The sequence below is a fragment of the Branchiostoma belcheri genome, unplaced genomic scaffold, assembly GCF_001625305.1.
Source record: "Branchiostoma belcheri isolate BF01 breed outbred unplaced genomic scaffold, Haploidv18h27 scaffold56, whole genome shotgun sequence".
NCBI lineage: Eukaryota > Metazoa > Chordata > Leptocardii > Amphioxiformes > Branchiostomatidae > Branchiostoma > Branchiostoma belcheri.
The window spans coordinates 960206-982243 of record NW_017804198.1 but is presented as its reverse complement, the minus strand read 5'-3'; the positions used below and the strand labels follow the sequence as shown (position 1 = coordinate 982243).

Here is a 22038-nt window from a genome sequence, read left to right as displayed (position 1 = left end):
GCCTGAGTAGGCCCGGCTTTTTGGGGGGGGGGGCATGTCCCCCCCGGAAAAATTTTGAATTTCAACCCATGTTTTGCATGTTGAGGGGCATATTTGGCAGCACAAATTTTGCTGGTACATCGAGCTATAAATTCAAAGTCAGTAACGTTAAGGTCAGTCAGTGTAATCGAAATAATCCTCTATCTAGCCTACCTTTCGTCCACGTCTTCCGCGTCAATTTTATTACAAACAGGGAAACAATATTGCCAAGTTACGTGTTGTTTTCAATTAACTTAAGAGGGACATAGATATAAATGTTAAAATAGTCCTTGGTTTAAAAAAATACCAAATTAATCCGTCGACATCCGACATCCACGCCGAGAAGTTGAAGCGAGTTGCGAGGCGGGACCAGCGGGTCACCTTTGGCGACGCACGCACACCACTGGGAAGGGTGCGTTGAACGGCGAAAATTAATTTTCAAAATCTTCAGACAAGCCATCCCTACATTTTTGATCGGTATCGTTTCGCGGTGTCGCGATTGCCGCGATTTTAATCCATGTAATTTGGCTGTGTAGTCCAGTTTCGCCGATTCTGGCGAAAATGCAAGATTGTGAAGGGGACTGTGGGAGATTTGGGCGAATACATTATAATAATAGGGATGGATATTACTGGAGCGTAAAATTCTGCCGATTCCAATGACTGGCAAATCGCTACGATATGTATGGACAGACGTTTAAGCCCTCCCCCAAATTAAAATATTTTTTCCTAGGCCCTCCCCCTGGTTCAAATTTTTTTTCCTAGGCCCTCCCCCCTCAGACGACCGGCCCTCCCCCCCCGGTAAATATCGTACAGTCCCTAAATAAGAAATTAAATTGGTATGGCCTTAGAATGTATGTGTAGAGGTGTACTATTTCTTAGTCATGTACAGTCAAACCTGTCAAGGTGACCACCTGTCCATGCTGACCGCTTTTTCTCGGTCCCAAAATTTTCCCCATTGACACAAGCATTAAAAAGCAACCTGTCCAAGGTGACCACCTGACCAACGCGGCCGAGACCACCCTGAGTTGGGTCCGCTCAAGGCCTGATACCTGGCAGTATGTCAACATCAGACAGATTTCCTCATCCAGAATATTTTTTTGGCCTAACATTCTATCTGAAGCTTTATGTTGTGCAAGCAAAAAAAAAAATGTGGGAGTATATTTTTTTTTCTCATGTGCACCTTTACCAAACAATGTAATACGAGCCCCGAATCATTGATATTCAGGCTTTCTTCTTGTTTATGCCTACCAGTAATACTTTTTTGACTGCTCTACTTAACTACATGTATCTACAGGTATCAAAATGACTAATAACATAATGTATTTCCTGTAATGAGTGGAGATTACCCCAGAGCTGGTCATCAGGGACTGTGCCCATGGGGACAGAACATGAGATCATTGCTCAATTGGCTGTAAAGGGAGTTAAGACTACAAGCACTAATCAATGGAAAAAACACCATTAGGCCACACCAATTTCATTTGTTGTTTCTCGGATTTTTTCAGAAAAAATATGAAGCGACAGGGCAAAAAAAATTAAAATCTGGCCAAGGCACCCCATGATAGCCGGATGTGTTACAATATGAGCCATGAAGTGAACATACCAGGTTGGATTATAATTAAAACTTAAAATAGATTTTGAACTTTTAATGAAACAAAATTGCACTGTTACGTATACATTGAAAAACTTAAGAACTAGGAAGAAAAGGACTTTCTTCAACCGTTGGGGCCAAAATATGTCTTTCATTGAGCATTTTGCAGTCGATTTAGAACCTAAAAAATTTCTTTTTTTACAAATCAGAAAAAAAATGGACGGGGCGAATCCGGGAAACAACAAATTAAATTGGTGTGGCCTTATATCTAGACAATACTGTACCCTCTGACTATTGTTTACAGATAGAACCTGCCACATGATAATTTAATATTTGATTTACATGTATTTACTACAATTTGATGTCAATTTTGAAGACCTCTTTTTTGAAGACCTCTTTTTTCGATTTTCGGTGTTTTTCCTAGATTGTGCACAGGTTTGGACAGACACCCAACCTGAAGTTTTTCTATCATCTCAATTTTGTTTGACGTCGCATCACTTTGAAGGCAGAATTTTGACCCTCTAAAATGCTATTTCCTGTATTTTGCAGGGCAAATTTTGCTGGTAAGCTATGCTTAGTTCAATGTCATCTCTTTGAATATCTTTACAAGCCATTATTTTTGTCAGGGTAAAATTTTTGTCTGTCACGAGCGGCAAAATTCCGTCAAATGACAAAAAGGCGGATGCTGGGTAGAACCCTGCTGACACCTGTGTTCCTGATGTTTGTTACTTCACCAGACAAAGACTCTCTAGCCTCAAGCAAAAAACAACCCAAGCGCAACATCAAAGACTAGCCTATTATACAACTGTCTGGTTGTATATGAAGAGCATAAGACCACAGAAGTACGTATGTTTAACTGTTTAACATGCGTGAAGGCTGGGATATTAAAATTGATAAATTTGATATGTAGAACTATGTGAATAGTGAAACAGGCAGTAGTAAACCAAGCAGATGTGTGACAGCCAGGTGGATACAGTGACACAAGCCTATCATGTTGTCCAAAGACAGACGTAATTGGTCAATCAGCTGAGAAATGTTTCGACCAATCAGCCCTGAACTTTACCTGACCCGTACTAATGACTACCAACGGCTTTCCGCCTGATTAACCACCGCGCGAGAACTACGGAGGCCCCGAAAATCACATACAATCAAGATAATTGTTGTTAATTGATTTCACAACTACCGGGATTAGGTTATTGTGAGTGAGGGCTGTGATTGGTTGTCTGTAAAGTGTTGATGGGGGTGTAGGGGTGGTTATTTGGCAGGGTAGTGTACCGTGTTAATGTCAGGTGATTATTGCCAGCGACTCAGGTCATTAATCGGGTCCCCAGTCGTTAATGTCTCCCAGGTGTGACCTGGTGGTTACTCTGGGGTCGCTGACTCACACAGTCCCTGACCATGTGAGCTGAGTGAGTCTGACAGAGACAAGACTACAAAGCCTCTTCTCACCAGCGTCGGTCTTTCTCATGCCCGTAACTAGGATATTGAATGGGCGGTTCTTCCCACTGCTTGAGGGACCAACGAGCGGCGTAGGAGCGAGGTTCCTAGGGGGTCTGGGGGTATGTTCCCCCAGAAAATTTTGAAAAATGAACCTTCTGAAATGGCATTTCCTGCGTTTTTTAGAGGATTTCAAAGAAGAGATAACTTTTTTCAATGGCAAAGTGAGCAGTTTTCCTACGATTCTAGCCTCGCTTGTGATACGAATCAGTCCATCTTTTAAAGAAAAATCTTGGACCTTTAGATAAACAGTGGACCAAAAAGTGGACATTTGAGCCTTGTGGGGGGGGGGGGTTCGTTTCCTACATCGTCCATACAGTGTGTACATGTTACCTTGTAGCCTTCTGTTTCTCCTCCTCCCTGAGCAGTCCCAGCTCCACCAGTTGTTGTTTCCTGAGTGCGTTAGCCTGGATCACCTCCTCTCGCAGCTCTCTTACCTGCTGCTCCAGCTCCGAGATAGTCTGCAAAATATGTAAGTTGAATTATACTGCACTGTACTGTGTCTGACCTTGTACTGTACTGTACTGTACTGTACTGTGTCTGACCTTGTACTGTACTGTACTGTAGTGTGTCTGACCTTGTACTGTACTGTACTGTACTATACTGTATCTGACCCTGTACTGTACTGTGTCTGACCTTGAGGTCTCTGTCCTTCCTGTCCTCAGCCTGTCTGCTGACATCCTCCATGTTCCCCCTCAGTCTGTCCTCCAGACTCTCCAGTGCCTTCTCGTGCTCGTGCTGTACCACGTCCTTCTCGTTCTGATGGTTCCTCAGCATCTGCTGTTTCTCCTGCTCCAGCGCTACTTTCAACTCCAGCATCTAACAAGAGAGAGAATGGTTTATTCAATGTAACAAACCCTCACAGCACCAGGACTTAAACATTTGACATTACAGGCCTCGAAATAAACTTTTCCTTCTGTTGTCCCAGCACTGTCCCAAAAATAAATTTCATTTGTCCCGAAGTGAGGATGAACTGTCCCAACCTGAAGTCAACTTTATTTTGCTTCTGTTCACTCCCAGGTGTGCTATAATTGCAGAGTAGACAGGAAATTCGGGGGGAATTTTCCGTATCCAAAAGCCAGGACGTGTGCCTGATGAACAAAAGAAGGGCTAACAATCTGATGTTGGTTATTTTTCTATTGTCCAAAAATGTTCCTAAGTGTCTTTTTAGTTGTCCCAGCCTGAATTTTAGTTGGCCATTTCAGTGGCCATTGGACCACCTTTAATTTCGAGCCCTGAGTGTAAGTACATCTTTTGTTTTGCTAACAACACAAACTTTGAAGGACACAGATCTCTTTTTTTCAAGATAAAAAGCAATACGTGAACAACAAAAAGGAAATTGACCTAGTTTTCTAGACTGTGTCCTTCTTTAACAAATTCCCGACAGACACGGCTTACAAAGTTGTGTAGCCTCAGGCAAATGAACACACCACACATTTCCATATCTACAAGAGTATGGGTGAAATCTGAAGTATTCAGGTAAATCAGATGCAGTAATGTGCAGTAAGTTTGTTTTGTGACTCAAACCGGATGGAACATCGACCAGGCATGGCCAGATATCATCAGCATGCTCTCAGGTATGTAAATTTGATAACTGGAATCACCTTGATAACATTCCTATCTACATACACAGTCCAGTCTAACCAAACTAATTCATTAAGAAAACAAAGTTGAAATTTGTTCGACTTCAACTAAAAGTGATGCTAGTTTTAGTAATTTTACAAAGTGGTAAAAAGATTAAAAAGTAACTGAGTTAGTAAGTTGGATGTATGATATCAAATGTAATCTTTTTACTCTTATCAAAATGATCTAACCCTATAGCCTGGGCCATAGGTTAACAGACTGGGCTAAGGTTTAGCCTGACATGCCAGGGGATTGGGAGCTGTTAACATGTCCTAAGGAGGATATTTATAAGACTAATCCCCATCTTTTAATGTGACAAATCCTGCTCCTAGCCAACAGTCTTAGATAGAAATGTTTTTATCTTTTATTTTAAGCTTTTTGTCTGTCAAGATAAAACATGCAGTGGGCTTTTTTAATCCCACAATACATTCAGAACCTTCCACTGAACACCAACCGACCAAGGTTGGCTGAAGTTCAGAGCATATTAGGCCACATACATCTTTACGCCAGACGTTTTCAAAATCATATCCAGTTGCTTTAGTAACTGCTTTTTGACGTATCGTATTACCTGGATGTCTAACCTTCATTGACGCACATACATCTCTCTACCAGAATCAAGCTGAATTTGAGTCAAATTTGAGCCGACACTATTGACCTACTCCCGACCACCAGCTAACCAGGGCTGAGCCTCCCATCCACACCTGAATGATTCAAACATTTTGAGACATAACCAACCTCGCTGAACACCAGCTGACCTTGCTCCTAACCTTAGTTTGGAAGTTCAGCTAGTGTTGAGGAGGACATATTTAGCTACGTGTTACAGGTTTCAATTGGAAGAGAATTAAGTTTTAACAGTGACTTTTAAATGTTATTATGTCTGAGGAAAATGACATCTTTCCCCTAGAAGTTCAAGTTTGAAAAACTCTTTCTTACACAAGGCAATATGCCTGTACAATGAGTCTTTGCAGTAACTCTCAGGACTCTCTGGACTGTACTTTTTAGTGTCCATGTGTGGCTTTGTAATGTGTTTGTTTGTGTGTCTGTATATGTATTGTAATGTTAATTTGTATTTGTATTTACTACACAATTGTAAAAAATCAGTGACAGTGCCAACTTATTCAGCTATATGTTTGTGCACTGGCTGCAAGGCTGATTTTTATGAATAAAACTTGAAACTTGTTTTGAAGTTTGTGTGTTGATATAGCTACATGTACTGGTATATTTTTTTTTCACCAATACTCCTTATTTGAGCTTATTTGGCAGAATGAAAATATTTTACATTGCATTTCACAGGTGATAATAATTAGTACAGTAAACTTGTTGTAACAAACAGGAGATAAGTTAGTATACCTTGTGCTCGTTCCTCTGTCTCTCCTCCTCCAGCTGTCTCTGAAACTCCCTCTGCTGTTTCTCCCGCAGGATCTTAGACCTCTCCAAGTCTGCTTCTACTTTCTCCATCTGTGGTCATGGCAAGGGGATGATCAGTCAAAATTTTTCATCAGGCCACATCAATTCAATTTCTTGTTTAACGGATTTTTCTAGAAAAATAATGGAGAGGGCGGGCAAAAAAATAAACAAGAAGCCATAGGTGACAATCCTCCGTGAAGTTTTATATATTTCAACAAAATCCCAAGCGTCAACGCCAGACCTACTGTGCAGACATTATAATTAGGCAACGGTTAATACAATGAGGGCGCGTCACAAGCATAAAACATACAAAGAGCTAAATCCATTACTGTTCCCAGGGCGTGTAAAGATACTGTGCTTCAAGTTCGAAGTTCATTTTAATTACACACACACAATCATTGCATTCACATAAAGATCGGACTATCATGGTCGTGTCTAGTAAGAAAGATAGCCCCACCGTCTTACCGTGCCTGTACCTAATTAAGCACGCCTGGAACAGGACAAATTCCAGCAACAGTTGCGGTAAGCACCGCGAGTGTTACTACCGCCGGCCAGATAACCAGGATATCTGCTTACAGTACCTCTGCTACCAGACAACTGCCTAAACCTACGGCCTATTCCACAGGATTGTAAAAGTAGGGATGTTTCTAAAATATGCATTTACTTCAATATCAAAACAGCTACAGTAAAAATAAAAAGACGTGCATCATCCCGGACATAATGCCACACCACATGCGAAATTACACAGAAATGCGACGTACGGAAGAATGCGTTTTGGCTGCGAACATCTTCCAAAAAACTTGGCATCTCTTAAGCATGGGCAAAAACATCTGGAACCACTTATCAAAACCACCCCGTATCTGCATGAAGTTCCACCCCCCCCCACTGCTATTCCAAACAACGCGTTTTTCTGGACCATTCCAATTCGCCTTGTAATCGTAGGGGTGCGTCTGCAATATTACATTGACCGCGAAAGCAGCAACGGCAAAAATACACATTCGTGCATCAACACGGGCATGCCCGCAGACGGCGTATAAAATTGCGTGCCGATTACACAAAGAGAACCCAGTGTTTTGACTGCGAACATGAAAAATCAGTCGATCACAACACTCCGTCCGAAGGTCCTGACCTCCTTCACGGAGTAAAAAAATGAAAACAGGCCCAGGCACCCTATTATGGCCCAAAATGGTACGATAGGAGCCATGAAGTCAACACACCAGGCTGGTTCAAAACTTAAACAATGAATTTTGAACTTTTAATGATACCACAGTGACTGCATTGAAAGATGGAATAATTGTAACAACTAGGATGAAAAGGACTGTTTTCAACTGTTCAGGGCAAAATATGACTTTATGAGCATTTTGCAGTTGATTCTGATTTTTTTTTTTTTTTGCAAATCAGAAAAAAATGAAGCGGACGAATCCGTTAACCAAGAAATTAAATTGGTGTGGCCCCAAAGTTCCTTCTACTACTACTACTACATGTAGTACTACTGTAGCTTATATTTGAAACATTTTCACCAGTGTTCAGGAATAATGCTGCTGAAAGAAATTTTGGAGTTTCAAGCCTTCAAAAATTCAATTTCTCCTGAAAGTTGGTTGTTGGTAATCCTTAAGATTAATTTTTAGAATAATTTTTCAGGTCATGATTTTCGTTGATTTTGACCATCAAGGTTCATAGATTGGTTTACAAAATTTTCCGTCACACGACTCACACGCAGGAAAGTTTCAGCAATAGACAGAAAAACAGGCGACGGCTTAGTCTGTCATGAGTAACTGTTAATGTTTACCTGAGACTTCATGTCTGCATACACCTGGTTGGAGTTTTTCTCCACTTGTCTCTTAAAGTCCTCCAAGGCTTTGTCAGCCTGCTGGGTCTGGAACTGAAGGAAAACAGCAATTTTAGAGGCTTACCAGTAGATCAGTTTCTTAGAACTGTTAGATAATTGTTAGCGTCAACTATGTACAAAAATGTAATTATATGACTTAGTTTGTATATTTTGCCATACATTGTACCCTTTCCATCTGTTCTTCTTCCAGTGAGTTTTCAAATTGCTGAAAATGAGTTTAGCATCACATGTACATGTATCCAATGCAATTTCAGGGTGGCAAAACTGGCTTTTCAAAGTAAATTTCTGGTCGTTCTTTTTATGTAGTACGGTAAGTTGAATCAATACTGATATCTGTGAGGCAAAAATGTGATGTCACTGAGGGAAAACTGTTGCTTGTTTCGTAAATATTGTAGGCCGCTTCTGTTCTAGCTATTTATTGGTGGTACCCACTAAAACTTGCATGAGGACACTTTAGTTTCAATGTCAATATTGGAAGACTGATTTAATTTATGTTTCATAACTTGGGTGTCAGATCATGGAGCTAGGAAAGGTCAATAATTGGCTAAAAAAGTTTACGTCCCTTGCAGGGTCCACAAAAAAAGCTAGGGTCAGTACTAGTAGTTCTTTCTAGGGTCTGTCAGGAAACAGAAAATTTTTTTTCCTCGGCCTTATTTTACCTTCTGTATTTCAGCCATTTTCTGAATCTGTTCGTCCTTGTCCTTCACGGCCTCCTCCAGTTTGTGGATTTTCTTCAGGGCGTCTGCCTTCTCCTGCTCCAGTTCTGAGTGCAGCGCGCGAACCTTCTTCTCATGGAGGTTCTCCTTGTGCATCTTGTCCTGCTGGTGGACTGCTTCTAACTCCCTACAAAGTTTAACATGAAACAACTAAAACTTGTCAGTGGGATCATGTGGCATATTACATGTACTAGAAAGTGTTAAATGGCCCATAACCCAAAGGTCCATGGTTCAAATCCACAAACATTCCCCAATGTTGTGCCCTTGGGAAAGGCACTTTACATGGCTTTCCTCACTTTACTTAGGTGTAAATGAGTATCTAGCTTGGGTTTGGGACATCCCTCTGATAGGACGTTAAATGGAGGTCCCGTGTTTGGGGAGAGCCACACCCCATGCATGTTTAAGAACCTGCAATACCTTTTGAAAAAGATTAGGGGCATGCCTCAGTGTGCAATGGTCGAAGTACTACTGTCAAGAACTTCATATCCTATTGGAGAGGACGTCCCTAACTGAAGCTATATATGTTCATTTTCACCTGAGTTAAGTGAGGAAGCAGGTGCAAAGTGCCTTTCTGAAGGATACAACAAACTGGCCTGTCAGGGATTCCAACCCAGAACCTCCAGATCCTGAATCAGCAACTCTTACCACAAGACCACCTTGCTTACAAGTTATGCGAAACAATCAAAACTAGATAAGTAACATTTGCAAAGCAAATGCATAATGTTTACCTTCACACATGGTCTGTTCTCAGACTGTTAATTCTTACTCAAATACATTCACATATATGGTGACACGAGTCTAAATCCCTCCTACTATAAAATTGCAACATTATGTAACCCAACAACAGTTACCATCATGGTGACGTCTGGTTCAGTCAGGTCACTGTTTGGAGAAGAAGAAGAGGAAACGTAGCAAAAAAAATTATGTTTTCCTTCGGTAAATTACTAAATATAACAAAACCTCTAGTGGCTGCCATACCTGATCTGTCTTTGCCTCTCATGTTCTGAGTCCTGTAGCGACTGTTTGAGTTGTGAGACGTGTGCCTCCAGGTCGGAGATGTGGTCGTGTGCCTTTGCTGCAGCCAGACTGTTCTCCTGCTTCAGGTACTCCACACTGGCCTCAGACTTGTTCCTCAGGGTTCTCAGCTCCTGTTCATGGTCTTCTCGCAGTCTGTCTGAGTTCCTCTCAAGGGCTGAAGGGAGCAGGAATTGAGTCAAATATAATTCTTTTTAGATTTTGTGAATGATGTAAACAAGGCTTCCATGGACATTACAGTGATGCCGAAGGAATTCACTTGAACAGGCATAGTGCTGCATACCGGTTCACTGGACTTGGATCCGGACTTGTAAGAATGTTTAGGTTCAAGTCCAAAAAAACCTAAAAGTCAAGAACTGAGTCCAGACTTATTACCATAATTAAAAGACCATTTCACATACCCCTTTTCTTTCCAAACCACCTAAAACCTTCCATAGATTGCAAAATCTTTGCTGCAAAATGAAGGAAACATTGCCATCGGGCATCGTCAAGTACCGGCCTCCATGTTATGTGGCCAAAGTTTCACCCAGACAACATTGCAAGGTTGCCAACATGTAATTTTGTATATGCCATGGGTGTGGGTCCGGACTTACAAGTCCGGAACTGCACCTAAACCTCTGGACTTGAATCCGGACCTGAACCTAAAATTGGGTTTAGGTATGCATCACTAAACAGGCATAAGTAGTACTACTAGGCTAGCTCCTGAGGCATCGCCAAAAAAAGAAGAGAAAGAACATTAAGGGGTGTAATAAGAAAACACAACATTAATTGTTCTAGGCCTAAACAACTACAGCTACCTTCCACATTGTAGCTGACATTTATGGAATGGTTATCATGGAAAGGCATTAAAAAAAAAAAAATTCTGAATTGAGGAAATCTGCCTGATATTGACATTTACTTCCATTTCTTAACACATTTTTGTCATCCTTTCATAATATACTTTTAACTAAAAGAGTTTGAAATAGCACCAAAACAAGCTATGTGAAGAGTCCTTTATTTTTTGGTACCACCAATAACACTACGCTAATAGAACCAGCCTGTGATACAGAACAAGCAACTGTCTCTCATCAGCTAAATCACATTTTTGCCTCACAGAATATCAGTATGGTATGGGATGGGGTTGATACTACATTAAAAGAATGACAAGAATATTGACTATGAAAGGGGGCCTGCATGCCCTTTTCCGAAGAGCATAATCTGCCGTTTTAAATCTACATAGAGCATAGATGGGCCGCTCTAATTCAATGTAGAGCATAATTGGCGCCTTTTGCGTAGAGCGTAAATTTGCTGTTTTAATTCCACGTAATGCCTTGTAGCCACTTGGAATTTATCGCAAAGCGTAATCGAGAGCTCTCAAAATTTAGCGTAGACGTGTTGTCGGGACCCCCCCCCCATGCAGGCCCCTATTAAAGAGATATTACCTTCAAACTTGGCCTGACAGTCGGCCAGTTCCCCACTGATCTCGCTGCACCTGTGCTCCAGCTGGAGTTTCTCCGTGGACAGACGGTTTCTCTCCGCTACACTGTTCTCTACATCCTTAGTCAGCTGGGCAACACGCGCCTCCAGCTCTTTTACTACACTACCCTGATAGTGAAGGAATGAATGTGTAAGAAACAGGAGGCAAGCAGTAGAAACAGAAAGGACCCGCTGGTCCCGGGTGGGGTTCGAACCCACAACCTCAAACCACTCGGCTAAAAGGTCTAGACCCCTCGGCCGGGTCAGTTGGTAGTGCCCACTAACCCCCTCACTGTTACAAATGAATTACCTTAATGATGAACATTCAACAAGCTTGGAAAACATGCAAACACTTCTACATTTACTCATAAAAACGATAGTTACAATACCGTAAATTGGTTTTGTTTCAACTTTGTCTTTTTCTCTTTCCCTGACATGTGCATATGTTTAAATTCAGGAAAGTTCATCTGTGTTAGTAGTTACATGATTTAGAGTGAAAACTTTTCGTCCAACACAAAAAAGTTCTCTCACCTAGAGCTTTCGACCAGTCACTCTGGTCTTCCTCAGTAGACTGACCCAGTGAGGCTTGTCATGTGACTTCTTTGAAGTGTGACGTCATCACTGGTAGACGATGTCGGCCCCCGTCGCGGTTAAGTGAAGGGGTGAAGGAGGCCATTTACATCAGGGCCCATCACCCTTCACTTAACCACGACGGGGGCCGACATCCTCTACCAGATACCTTTGACCCAGTGTTGACGTCACACTTCAAAGAAGCCACGTGACAAGCCTCACTGGGTCAGTCTACTGAGGAAGACCAGTCTGAGATTGACTTGTTGAAAGTGCTAGGTGAGAGAACTGTTTTGTGTTGGATCTAAAGTTTTAACTTTAAACATGTAACTACCAACACAGATGAACTTTCCTGACAGTATAAACAAGAATACTACCCACCGTAGAGGCAGCCTGAGCCTGGTACTCCTGCTCCATCTTCTGCAGCCTGTTGTTGGTATCATCCAGCAGTTCCTGGATGTTCTTGGTGTGAAGTTTCTGCATGTCAAACTTCTCCTGCTCGAAGTCCGCCACCATGTCGTGGAGACGCTTCTCGTACTCGTTCTGCGTGCTGGCCGTGGTCTGCTCCGTCATCTTCTTCAGCTCCGCGATCTGACGGTCACGGTTCTCTCGTATAACCTGCACAGGGTAGAGTTGGGTTAAAGATGAGAAGAGACACCTAGAGGCGATTTATGGTACTGCAATGCACCACAATGTGCAGTCCTATAGTATATTATAGATTACAGATAAGAAGAGCCATCTAGAGGCCATTTATGGTACTGCAAGGCATGCAGATAAGCTACTTCTGTCCAATGTGTCCTGGCTGCTTTCCTTGTGACAAACTACTTATTTTAGATCTTATGATAGGAAGAGGAGATTTGATTGAAAACTAGAAACTTAAGGTAACATTTGCAAAGGAAATATATATCTTCAGGATGCTAGGAAGAATAGCAGCCAATATTTTTGTTTCACTAATGGAGTTCCTAATAAACATATATAAAGTAACATAATGTCTATCTTCACGTGTGCTAGCATAAACTCCTGCTCTGTTTATTCTTACTCTAAAATATTCATATGTGACCAGCCCCTCCCACTTGCTACATAATGTACAGGCTACGCCACCACTTCCCATGGTGACAGACATCTGGTCCAGGTCATTGACCTTTTCTGTTTGAAGAAGAAACAGAGGAAAAGCAATACATTTTCCTTAAGGTAAACAAAACCAACTAAACTCTAGAAGTTTCTGACCTGTGATTCCTTGACCAGACTCTGACATTTCTTCTCCAGTTTTTTGACCTGTTCCTCCAGCTCCAGCTGCTTGCCTCGGTAATGTTGTTTCACATCCTCCATCTCTTCATTTTTCCTGCAAATTAAACAAACATCAGGTACATTGAACAAACCCTATATTGTACACAAAACTATCTTCTCTGTTTTTTTTTCTGTTGGTGTTCAAGATGTCCACTTGTCCTCTTTTAGTTTTACATAATTAAAGGCAATGTTGTTTCACTCTAGGACAAGCCATATTCCAATCACCATTGTCATTGTCCGTGCTGTTATAGTGTTCAATAAACCAGTCTACTTAGTGACCACTATCATCATGTGTACTGTGTGACTGTGCAGAATGTGTCTGTTTTTCTATGAAGTAATAGCAATAATTTATCTGCAATATGGCCGAATAAGAGCAAATGCAACCAAAGCAAATTTGCTGTGGACACAAGAAAATACCAAATGCCAGCTAAGTATACAATTTAACTTCTTTGACAAAGGAACATGTAAGGCATAGGAAAAAAAATGACATGTTGTGTTTAAATTTGAATTCCTGTTTCGCGACTGACCCTACAAAAACTGATGACCCTAGACTATTTTGTGTGGAACCCTGCAAGGGACATACATTTTTTTAGCTGATCAACCCTTCTAGCTCTGTAATCTGACACCTGAGTGATGAAATGCTGTACAATTGGTTTTCTAACATAGACATTGAAAATACAAGTTTCCTTATGCAAGTTTTACTTTGTTAAACTGTATTGCATAAGTTGGATCACTAGCGATGGGCAAAGTCTTCAAAAAAAAAGAAAAAAGATTTCATTTCATTTAAGATAATCAAGATAATCCCTACCGTAACCTAATGACCTAATAATTTTCAGGAATTAAAGAAAAAAAAAAGGAACACAACATATTTTTTTGTCCTAGGCAAATACAACACATGTTACCATCACTTGTATGTGTGTGTTACTATTACCAGAGACCTAAAACTCTTACAAAGGAAAACTGAAAAACTTGAGTGCAAGCGCCACCTGTCTAGTATTTTCTGAACTGCACCATCATGTTTCTGCTGTAGGACTAACATCTCCTCGTGGAAGCGAGACTCCAGCAGCTTGGTTCTCATCTCCAGCTCCTTCTCGTGAAGTCTGCCCAGGGTGGAGTCCTCGTGGTCACGTATGGAACTACTGCCGTATCCTGTACTGGTACTGGACCTGGCAGGGAGCAGGGGCAAGGGAAAATTATGTCCTGATGGCATACTCAAGGACAGAAGCAATTGACACAATATTATTGCTAATAACAGTGGTTCTGTAGATACTATTTTTCTCAGGGCTCGAAATTTATTTCTGAGAACTAGTGCACCCAACGTAAATGCAACGTTTTTGGGTGCACCATATGAGATAAAATATGTAGAATGTCAGCAAAAACTATGCTTCACTTCCTAAGAAAAATACTGTAGCTGTTACAATGATTTTATAATTTTTCTGACACTCAGAATAGTCAGATGTTATGATAGCTGAAAATGTTCTAATATGAGCCATGATTGAAGTGAACATACAAGGCTGGTTTATGATTAAAACAATAGATTTTGAACTTTTCATGAAAGAAAATTGAATTGCTACATTGAAAAACTTGAACATTGAAGAACTGGGAAGAAACAGACTTTTTTCAACCGTTTGGGCCAAAATATGTCTTTGAGCATTTTGCAGTTAATTTAGAACCAATTTTTTTTTTTTGCAAATCAGAAAAAAATGGACAGGGCGATCCGAGAAACAACAAATAAAATTGGTGTGGGGTGCCCAACGTTAAAATTTTCCTGTCACAGTGCCCTACCTGGTCATGGTGGTCCTGGGTTTGATGGGTGAAGTTCTGACGGGAGCCAGCGGAGATTTGGGCCGCGGTCTGCGAGTTTCCTCATCGCTCTCGTCAGACGACAGGGAGAAGGACGGTTTTGTGCGACTGCTGTACAGGGCGCGGGAAGCGCGGGCGTCACTGCCATTTTCCTCACGCCTAGAACGAAGCATTTGCATTCCATTTATCTCAGAGTTTGCACAATACAAATTGTTGGGACCGCTGCCACAACTATCAAATTTCTTGGTTCCTGGATTTAGAAAATACAGTGGACTGCTACACAAGTTTTGCGCGTGATTTGCATGCGTATAGGGAAGAAATTAAAAATCTGTACTGTACTTGAACTAGTCTTAGACTAACTTGTTAAAGAAATAACAAGGAAATGGTAAGTTGAGTAGTGTTATTGGTAAGAAACAAAGCAGGGGCTTCTCATCATAGTATTCATTCAGTCACTCGTACCAAACAGCTCCCCCTAGCAACTCTGAACAGAACAACACACAACACAAACTTTTGAGATCCTCTATCCCTGAGAAAAATGAAATAAAAAGTTGAGTAGTGTTAATTTGTAAGAAACAACATAGCACAGCAACAGGGGGTCATAATCTCATCATACCTTCCATCTCAACTACTGTACAAAAAGCTCCCCCTAGCAACTCAGAACAGAACAACAGAACACGAACCTATGTGCCCCCCTGTCCCTGAGCATACTGTCCACCCCTGTGGAGTGCTGTGGGGACTTCCTGAGGGAGGAGTACCTGTGGCGGGAGGTGGAGAACGATCTCGACTCCTCGACAGCGCGGGAAGACGCCAGCGTATCATCTAACTCTCCCGCTACCCAGTCTGGTACATGTGGATTCTGATGGAAGAGAAAATAAAGGTACAGTACTGAAATGTATGAATTATGATCATAATGTTCCTGGTAATATCTTGAGATCTAGGAAAAAACGTAGTTGTGTTTCCTGTTTCAGTCTTGAAAAAATTAGGCTCGGTAGGTAGGGATTATCTTTTTTTATCAGACTTGGCAATGATTCTTTTATTTTTATATTTTAATTTTTTTCCTAGGCCTTAGGCCACATGGACTTTATTTATGGATGACATCCACGCGTGCATTGAATGTTCTCAAAAAAAAAAAAATCACGTCCTCTGAGGCTCTGGCTCTACATGATGTAGGCCTGGGTAGTCTATGGTAGTTAACAACAATATGGAGCCAGTGGTAACTCTGGAGGACGGCACCCAGGCTGCCAAAGCTCTACGACTCAAGAACTCAGTACATACGTACAGTGCCCATTCATAAATTCCGTAAAAATCCAGCATGTGCCGGCTTGTCATATATGTCGCTATGTACTGCTGCAAATTCACAATACCAGCTTTGTATTCCTGTGGTTTAGTAGCATTTTTATTTTTGGCCGGACTTTTTTTTATTCACCCACGCCTGGGTGTTCGAAATACCCGTCTGCAGTCTGCAATTTGCAGATAGATTTTCAAGATTGCAGAAGAAAAAATCTTACAATCTGCAATTTTGCAGAAGGAAAAATAGGCTCCGGATTCAATACTTATCAATTAGCAAAGCAGTGGCGCTGTGAATAGATCGAAAACCTGCGCCGCACGAACCTGCCGGCGTTTTCCAGCAGACTGTAATGGTCCCATATAAGGGAATTTGGGGTCAAAGTTGAACGATTTCGACAAGGCGACGAAAGGCGACGATAACCAAATATGGGCACTCGCCATTTTCCGATGTTAGATTTCGTCTCCCGGGAGGACCCGACAACTGCCTCGGCAATTTTCGGCAGTTTTCGCTGAGCATTTCCCAGCAGGCAACACGGCAAAGGAAACATGGCTCCTCCGAAAAACTACACTCGCCTCGGCGTTAATTTGCCGAAATTTCGATGTTTTTCCTTGGTATTTTGCACGATTCAAGCAAAGAAAACAAGTTGATCACATGAACAAAAGAGAAATACAGCACTGGGAACCTAATGGTCCGTTTTGTTGGGCGGTAATTTCTCATTTCGAGTGAAAATTTACGTGCATCACATTGTGACCATATGGTGTAAAATCAGTGATTTTCGGCTCGATCCGAACCAAGCACGGCCCGTAGGCTTGTCCTTTATGATTTCTAGATGACTATCGGTACCAAAATACGGGAAATATTGTTGCAAAATGAGAGAGACGGAGACTAAGGTAAACTTCTTTTATTTGAAGGCTGGATTTTCATTTTCCTGGCAGGCTTCTTTGTATGTAGTGATCATCAGTTATGCAGTAGCAACAAATATGGATTTTTGTTCCGGTCAAAACAACCGGTCCACCGACGTTTCGGTTTTTTTGGACCGGACCAATAAAATTTTACGGTCCAAACATATTTAAAAGAGTGATATTTTGAAGAATTTTAGTAATGCTACAGATTTACAAAGCTATACCGTTATATATATATGATGTAAAAATAGGCATTATTGGTTTCAGAAGGTTGTAATATGGGGGCTTGTGTATTTGCAGAAAGTATTTCCAAATTGCAGGACGAAATTTTAACTCTTCTGCAATATTGTCAGAGCACTGAAAAAAAGTATTTCGACCACTGCACGCGCACTAGTTTGGGGGTCTTCAGAGGATGTCATCCATAAAATTAAGTCGGTGTGGCCTTACAGACCTGTAGTTAAGTACTATTATGTTGAATCAACCCTATTGCATTTTATATGGGTTTTTAAAGAGCAATCTTCTTTAAATGTGGAAGGAAGTTTGGAATGTTCCACTTTGCACACGGGTTAGTTTGGAACAGTCCAATTTTTAATTTGCGTGACATCTTGACTACCACTAAAAACTACAAAATACTGTCTTGTAGTACCTAATATATATTGAAGGTAAAACAGACACATATACCCACCTCTGTTACTTTACTTTTGGGGATTGTAGACTTTGGCACATCATCAAAGTAGATGGACTGGACATGTAGGACAGACAACAATATGAATCAACTTTAAACTGTAGTTACCGAGACAAGAAATAGGATTTACCCAAATTTTGAACTGTAATTGTACAACTCCAGCCTTTGTCAAGGAATGAGTAATCCACCGCTTCAGTGACGTTACATTATGCAGATGACACACATGACTTGGTGAGGGCAACCATCCCTGAATAAAGACGGGGGACGCCACAGACTTTCTGCAAACTATGATCCACTGTTCACCAAGCAATGTGTGTCATAAGTTGATGTCACAGAAGAGGTGAAATGCTCATTTTCCTTGACAAAGACTGGAGTTGTACAGTCGAAAATTTGGGTGAGTCCAATTTGTTGTGTTGAAAATTACAGTTTAAACTTGCTTCATAATGACTTCTACCAACACAGATGAACTTTAAAGTCAACAAGAGCAAAATGTTTTCAAGATGTTTTGCAGACCATCTCATATTGTCTATCATTAAAATTTGACTAAAAAATAAAAAAAATTGTTTTAATTTCAAACTTGTCAGATATGAAATAAAAGACAATAAAGTGAGTGAAAGAATGTGGGTTTGGTTTTGAAAGGGACAATTAAGTCATGCCTGGTGTCCAGGAGTAGGCCAGCAGTGTTCAGGGCATGCTCTGGGATAAAATTTAACTCAAATCTGATTTGATTCGCATGTAGAAAACAGGAGTAACCTATACCTGATCAGACTGCTCCCGAACTTCAGCCAACCTTGGTTGGTTGGTGGTTGTAGGAAGGTTCTGAATGTGTGACAGGGGCTTTAGACATCAGAAATACCTGCACAACATAATTGCATAGAGGCTAGCCTAAAGCACCATGTGCTATTTGAGGATGATTACCATATATGAAGGCAGGGTCTTGAGTGGTCCAGGGTCTGGTCTGTGGTTGAAGGGTCCTTCTAAAACTCCTCTCTTCAACATGTGGAGCAGCAACTCTGCATACATGTTCCTGTTCTTCCTACAAATAGGAACAAGAAATAAAACATTTCATACATCATCAATGAAGTATTTAATTAATAATATTAAATATTAATATGTTACCTTCACAGAATAGAAATATGTTGCATTTGCTCTATTTCATCTCCTTTTTCTCGAAACACATAACCTGTCAATGACCTAGACCAGACGTCTGTCTCCATGGTAACTGGTGTAGCAGGCATGCTGTGGTGTTGGGTTACAAAATGTATATATGTATTTGTTTTTTTACCTTCTTCAAGTTCTTGTCAGCCTGTGGTTACAACATTTCCCCTTTCATGTCTTGTGACTACTATGATCAAATATCTACAGACACACAAGCAAACAAACACACAAAGACAGATTTCCTTATCTAGTAGAATCTTTTTTGTTCGTTACCTTGCAGTAGGTCCAGGTGCAACTGGTTCACATAGTTTCTTAATCCATAAGGCACATCTCTGTCTCTCTGGAAATAAAGTTATTCACAGTTTCAAGGATACATATGAGGGTATTATTTTACCCACAGAATTTCGACAGGTGAATTCAATTTTCATAAACTTGGTATTTTATAGTAATTATAGTGGACAACAAAAAGTAAAAGAATTGCATCATCGTGGAATTCTAGTTGATAAAATACAAAAAAAAATGTGTAAAATGAACAATTTTGTATTATAATCTTCACTATCAATTGTGAATAATATTTAACATTTTTCCTGCTGCCTAACTCCATAAACTACTGAAATTTGGTGCCAGCCATAGCAGGAATAATGGTTTACAATTTATCATAAGATTCCAACAGGCCAACTATTTTCCCCACCTGTTTTATGTGGTAGTTTGAGTACATAGGGTTTCATATCTGCCAGAGACCTGTCAAACTCTGCATCAAGTCTGGAGTCTGAGGAGTCCAGTGTTATGGAGTCCATGGTGAATGTGATGTTACTCTGCCAGGGTTGTCAGTTGTACTTGTAAAGTTGTAGGGAAGTGTCTGACTCTTTCCCTTGGACTGTAATGGTGTAGTTAGATTTTCTTGTCACTGACCTACAAAAAACAAAACAACATTACAGCTGTGTACATATAAACACATTTTAAGTGCAGGTACAATTACAGGTAAACAGGTACACAGCTACCTGAACAATTTGACAAATTACATTCATAATTCTTCCGAACTTCCTCAATACTGTAATTCACTTTATGTTCACGGTAGCAAAATTTCACGGTTTGAAAAAAAATGGACATGTTCACAAAACTATATATTTTTTTATTCATGGTAGCAACAGGTGCAGGAAAAAGAAGTACAGGGAATTATTTGTGACCTGTAATGGTAAGTTCACGGTACAGAACTCTGAAGTGACAGTGAAAACAGTGAACATAACAGTACTGTGAAAAAATCAGGAATTACAGTGACAAAAATATTAATAAACTTGACAGTTAAGGGTAATAATCTCTTGTTTATGGAGAATTGTTATATTAGGCTTACAAATAACATTATACACTTTAGTTCAAGTACTTGGTGATTATAAATATGTGTTTTTTACCTATACCTTATCAATTTTTGTGGCACAGTACTGGAACTAAAGCCAAGGTACAAAGCCCTGCCTGATTGCAGTTAATGAAGAAACTTTGAGTTTGACAGATTTCAAGCCCCAACAGCATATGCATTTGTGACAAAGGGACAGAAAACACTGGCTTGCTATATAACAATACATCTAACCTTTCCATTTGTATACAGTCGGTTGAGTGTTGACTTTTACTTTTTACTGGCCAGTAACCATGAAAAACAACTGAACAATAAGAGTACAAATACAAGTAGGCAAAGGAAAACACACACGTCCCAATTAAAACTCACAGAGTACACACTCTTATTATGAAGTTGGAACTGCAGTAGTTACAATACTTACATTTACACTGTGCTCGAAATACTATCTGCATAGCCAGGTTAGTGCAGGCAGGTACTAGTACAATTGGAGCTATGGAGGTAATATTTCTCATGTCTACCTGCACCTGATTATTAATAATTATAACCTATACTTAACTGGGCCATGACAAAACCAGTCCCGGTGGTGGTCAAAAACTGCCTTGCATTCTTAAAAAAAAGCAACATCACTGAGGACAGCAGAGATTAAAAATCATTAATAGTACTACTATTACTAGGACCATTTATTTTCAAAACATATCGTCTTTATGAACTGAAAGGCAAAGAAATTGTAAATATTTGTAGTTACATAATAGTGCATTTGAAAGTGGTATTGTACACACAAAAAAAATTAATTTTAAGTACTAGTAGTTCCTGACATTTAAGTGTTTGAAAAAATGCCAAAACCTTTGTTGTATTTTGTTGAAAATTTTGAAGCTAAGGTACAGAATGTCACATCTTACAAATATCAATGATTATGAAGGGAGGCACTCTAGGGCAAAAAGGTTCATATCAATCATATTTCATAATCAGGTTTTGAGGACAAATTCCACTACATGTATCTTATGTTGCGTACATAAAAAATCTTTTCTGTGTACCTTAGCTTTTACGCTGCATGCACTGATGCACCCATTCTCAAAAATAAATTTGAGCCCTGTATTCAAGACAAATCTCCAAGCAGATGGGGTGGGGGCCACGTTCAGAAATCTTACGAACCAACAGAGAATTTGTCAAAGTCACATTTTCTTTTGTTGATTTTGGTGAACTTGTGGAATTATTCAGGAAATACCTTAAGTAGATGCAGCTGTACATAATTTATTACAAATTGTTCATGCGTGTTACGTGCACGGTTTTCAAGTGCCCTTACTCCCCCCGGAAGTACACCAGATGTCAAGCGAACGAGCTTTGAAAACATAATTTCTTTCTTTTCAAAAATATACGACATAAAAAGACACATATAGTTTTAAACCGACGAATATATCCGTTATGCTTGTAGGCAAGACAAAAACAGCATATTGTAGTAGTAAAGGATTAAAAGCAACAAGCATACGTTAAACTATGACAGAAAAACAAACAAACTTTACAGCAACAAGGTGTTATAAACTTGTAACTGATTCTAGTAGCTGGATCATACGTGATACAAAACAACAAATTTTACCAAAAATGTACAATTAAGACACAAGTGGAGGTACTAAACAGCTTACCCTTGTAGTTAAGTACACGATGAATGCTAAACGTTTCACGCAGCTGAAAGAAATCTGGAGATTTGAGACAAAATCAAAACAAAACTTGCCGCTCTTATAATCCTTCTAAGTTCGAACCCGACCGCCATTGGGCCGTCTCAATGAATAACGCAGAAGGGGGTGTTACATA

At 40.2% G+C, this 22038-nt stretch overlaps 1 protein-coding gene across 3 annotated transcripts in view; it reads right to left on the bottom strand.

Moving 5' to 3' along the window:
- The window catches only part of LOC109481532 (centrosomal protein of 112 kDa-like), a 27846-nt gene extending 5855 nt beyond the window's left edge, over nt 1–21991 (bottom strand). Inside the window, exons 1-17 of one of the 3 annotated variants that reach the window (XM_019784109.1) lie at nt 21870–21991; nt 19570–19790; nt 19152–19218; nt 18639–18756; nt 17721–17777; nt 15526–15701; nt 14828–15004; nt 14029–14208; nt 12983–13097; nt 12137–12373; nt 11155–11317; nt 9677–9890; nt 8642–8825; nt 7923–8015; nt 6077–6184; nt 3740–3922; nt 3437–3564 (exon numbers count right to left, since the gene is read on the bottom strand). In XM_019784109.1, the coding sequence (XP_019639668.1) occupies nt 3437–3564; nt 3740–3922; nt 6077–6184; nt 7923–8015; nt 8642–8825; nt 9677–9890; nt 11155–11317; nt 12137–12373; nt 12983–13097; nt 14029–14208; nt 14828–15004; nt 15526–15701; nt 17721–17777; nt 18639–18756; nt 19152–19218; nt 19570–19675 (2306 nt within the window). In that variant the 5' untranslated portion in view covers nt 19676–19790; nt 21870–21991. The remainder of the gene's footprint in view (nt 1–3436; nt 3565–3739; nt 3923–6076; nt 6185–7922; nt 8016–8641; nt 8826–9676; nt 9891–11154; nt 11318–12136; nt 12374–12982; nt 13098–14028; nt 14209–14827; nt 15005–15525; nt 15702–17720; nt 17778–18638; nt 18757–19151; nt 19219–19569; nt 19791–21869) is intronic. The other 2 variants (XM_019784111.1, XM_019784110.1) reach the window with 2 other exon arrangements.
- Between the last annotated feature and the right edge of the window lie 47 nt (nt 21992–22038).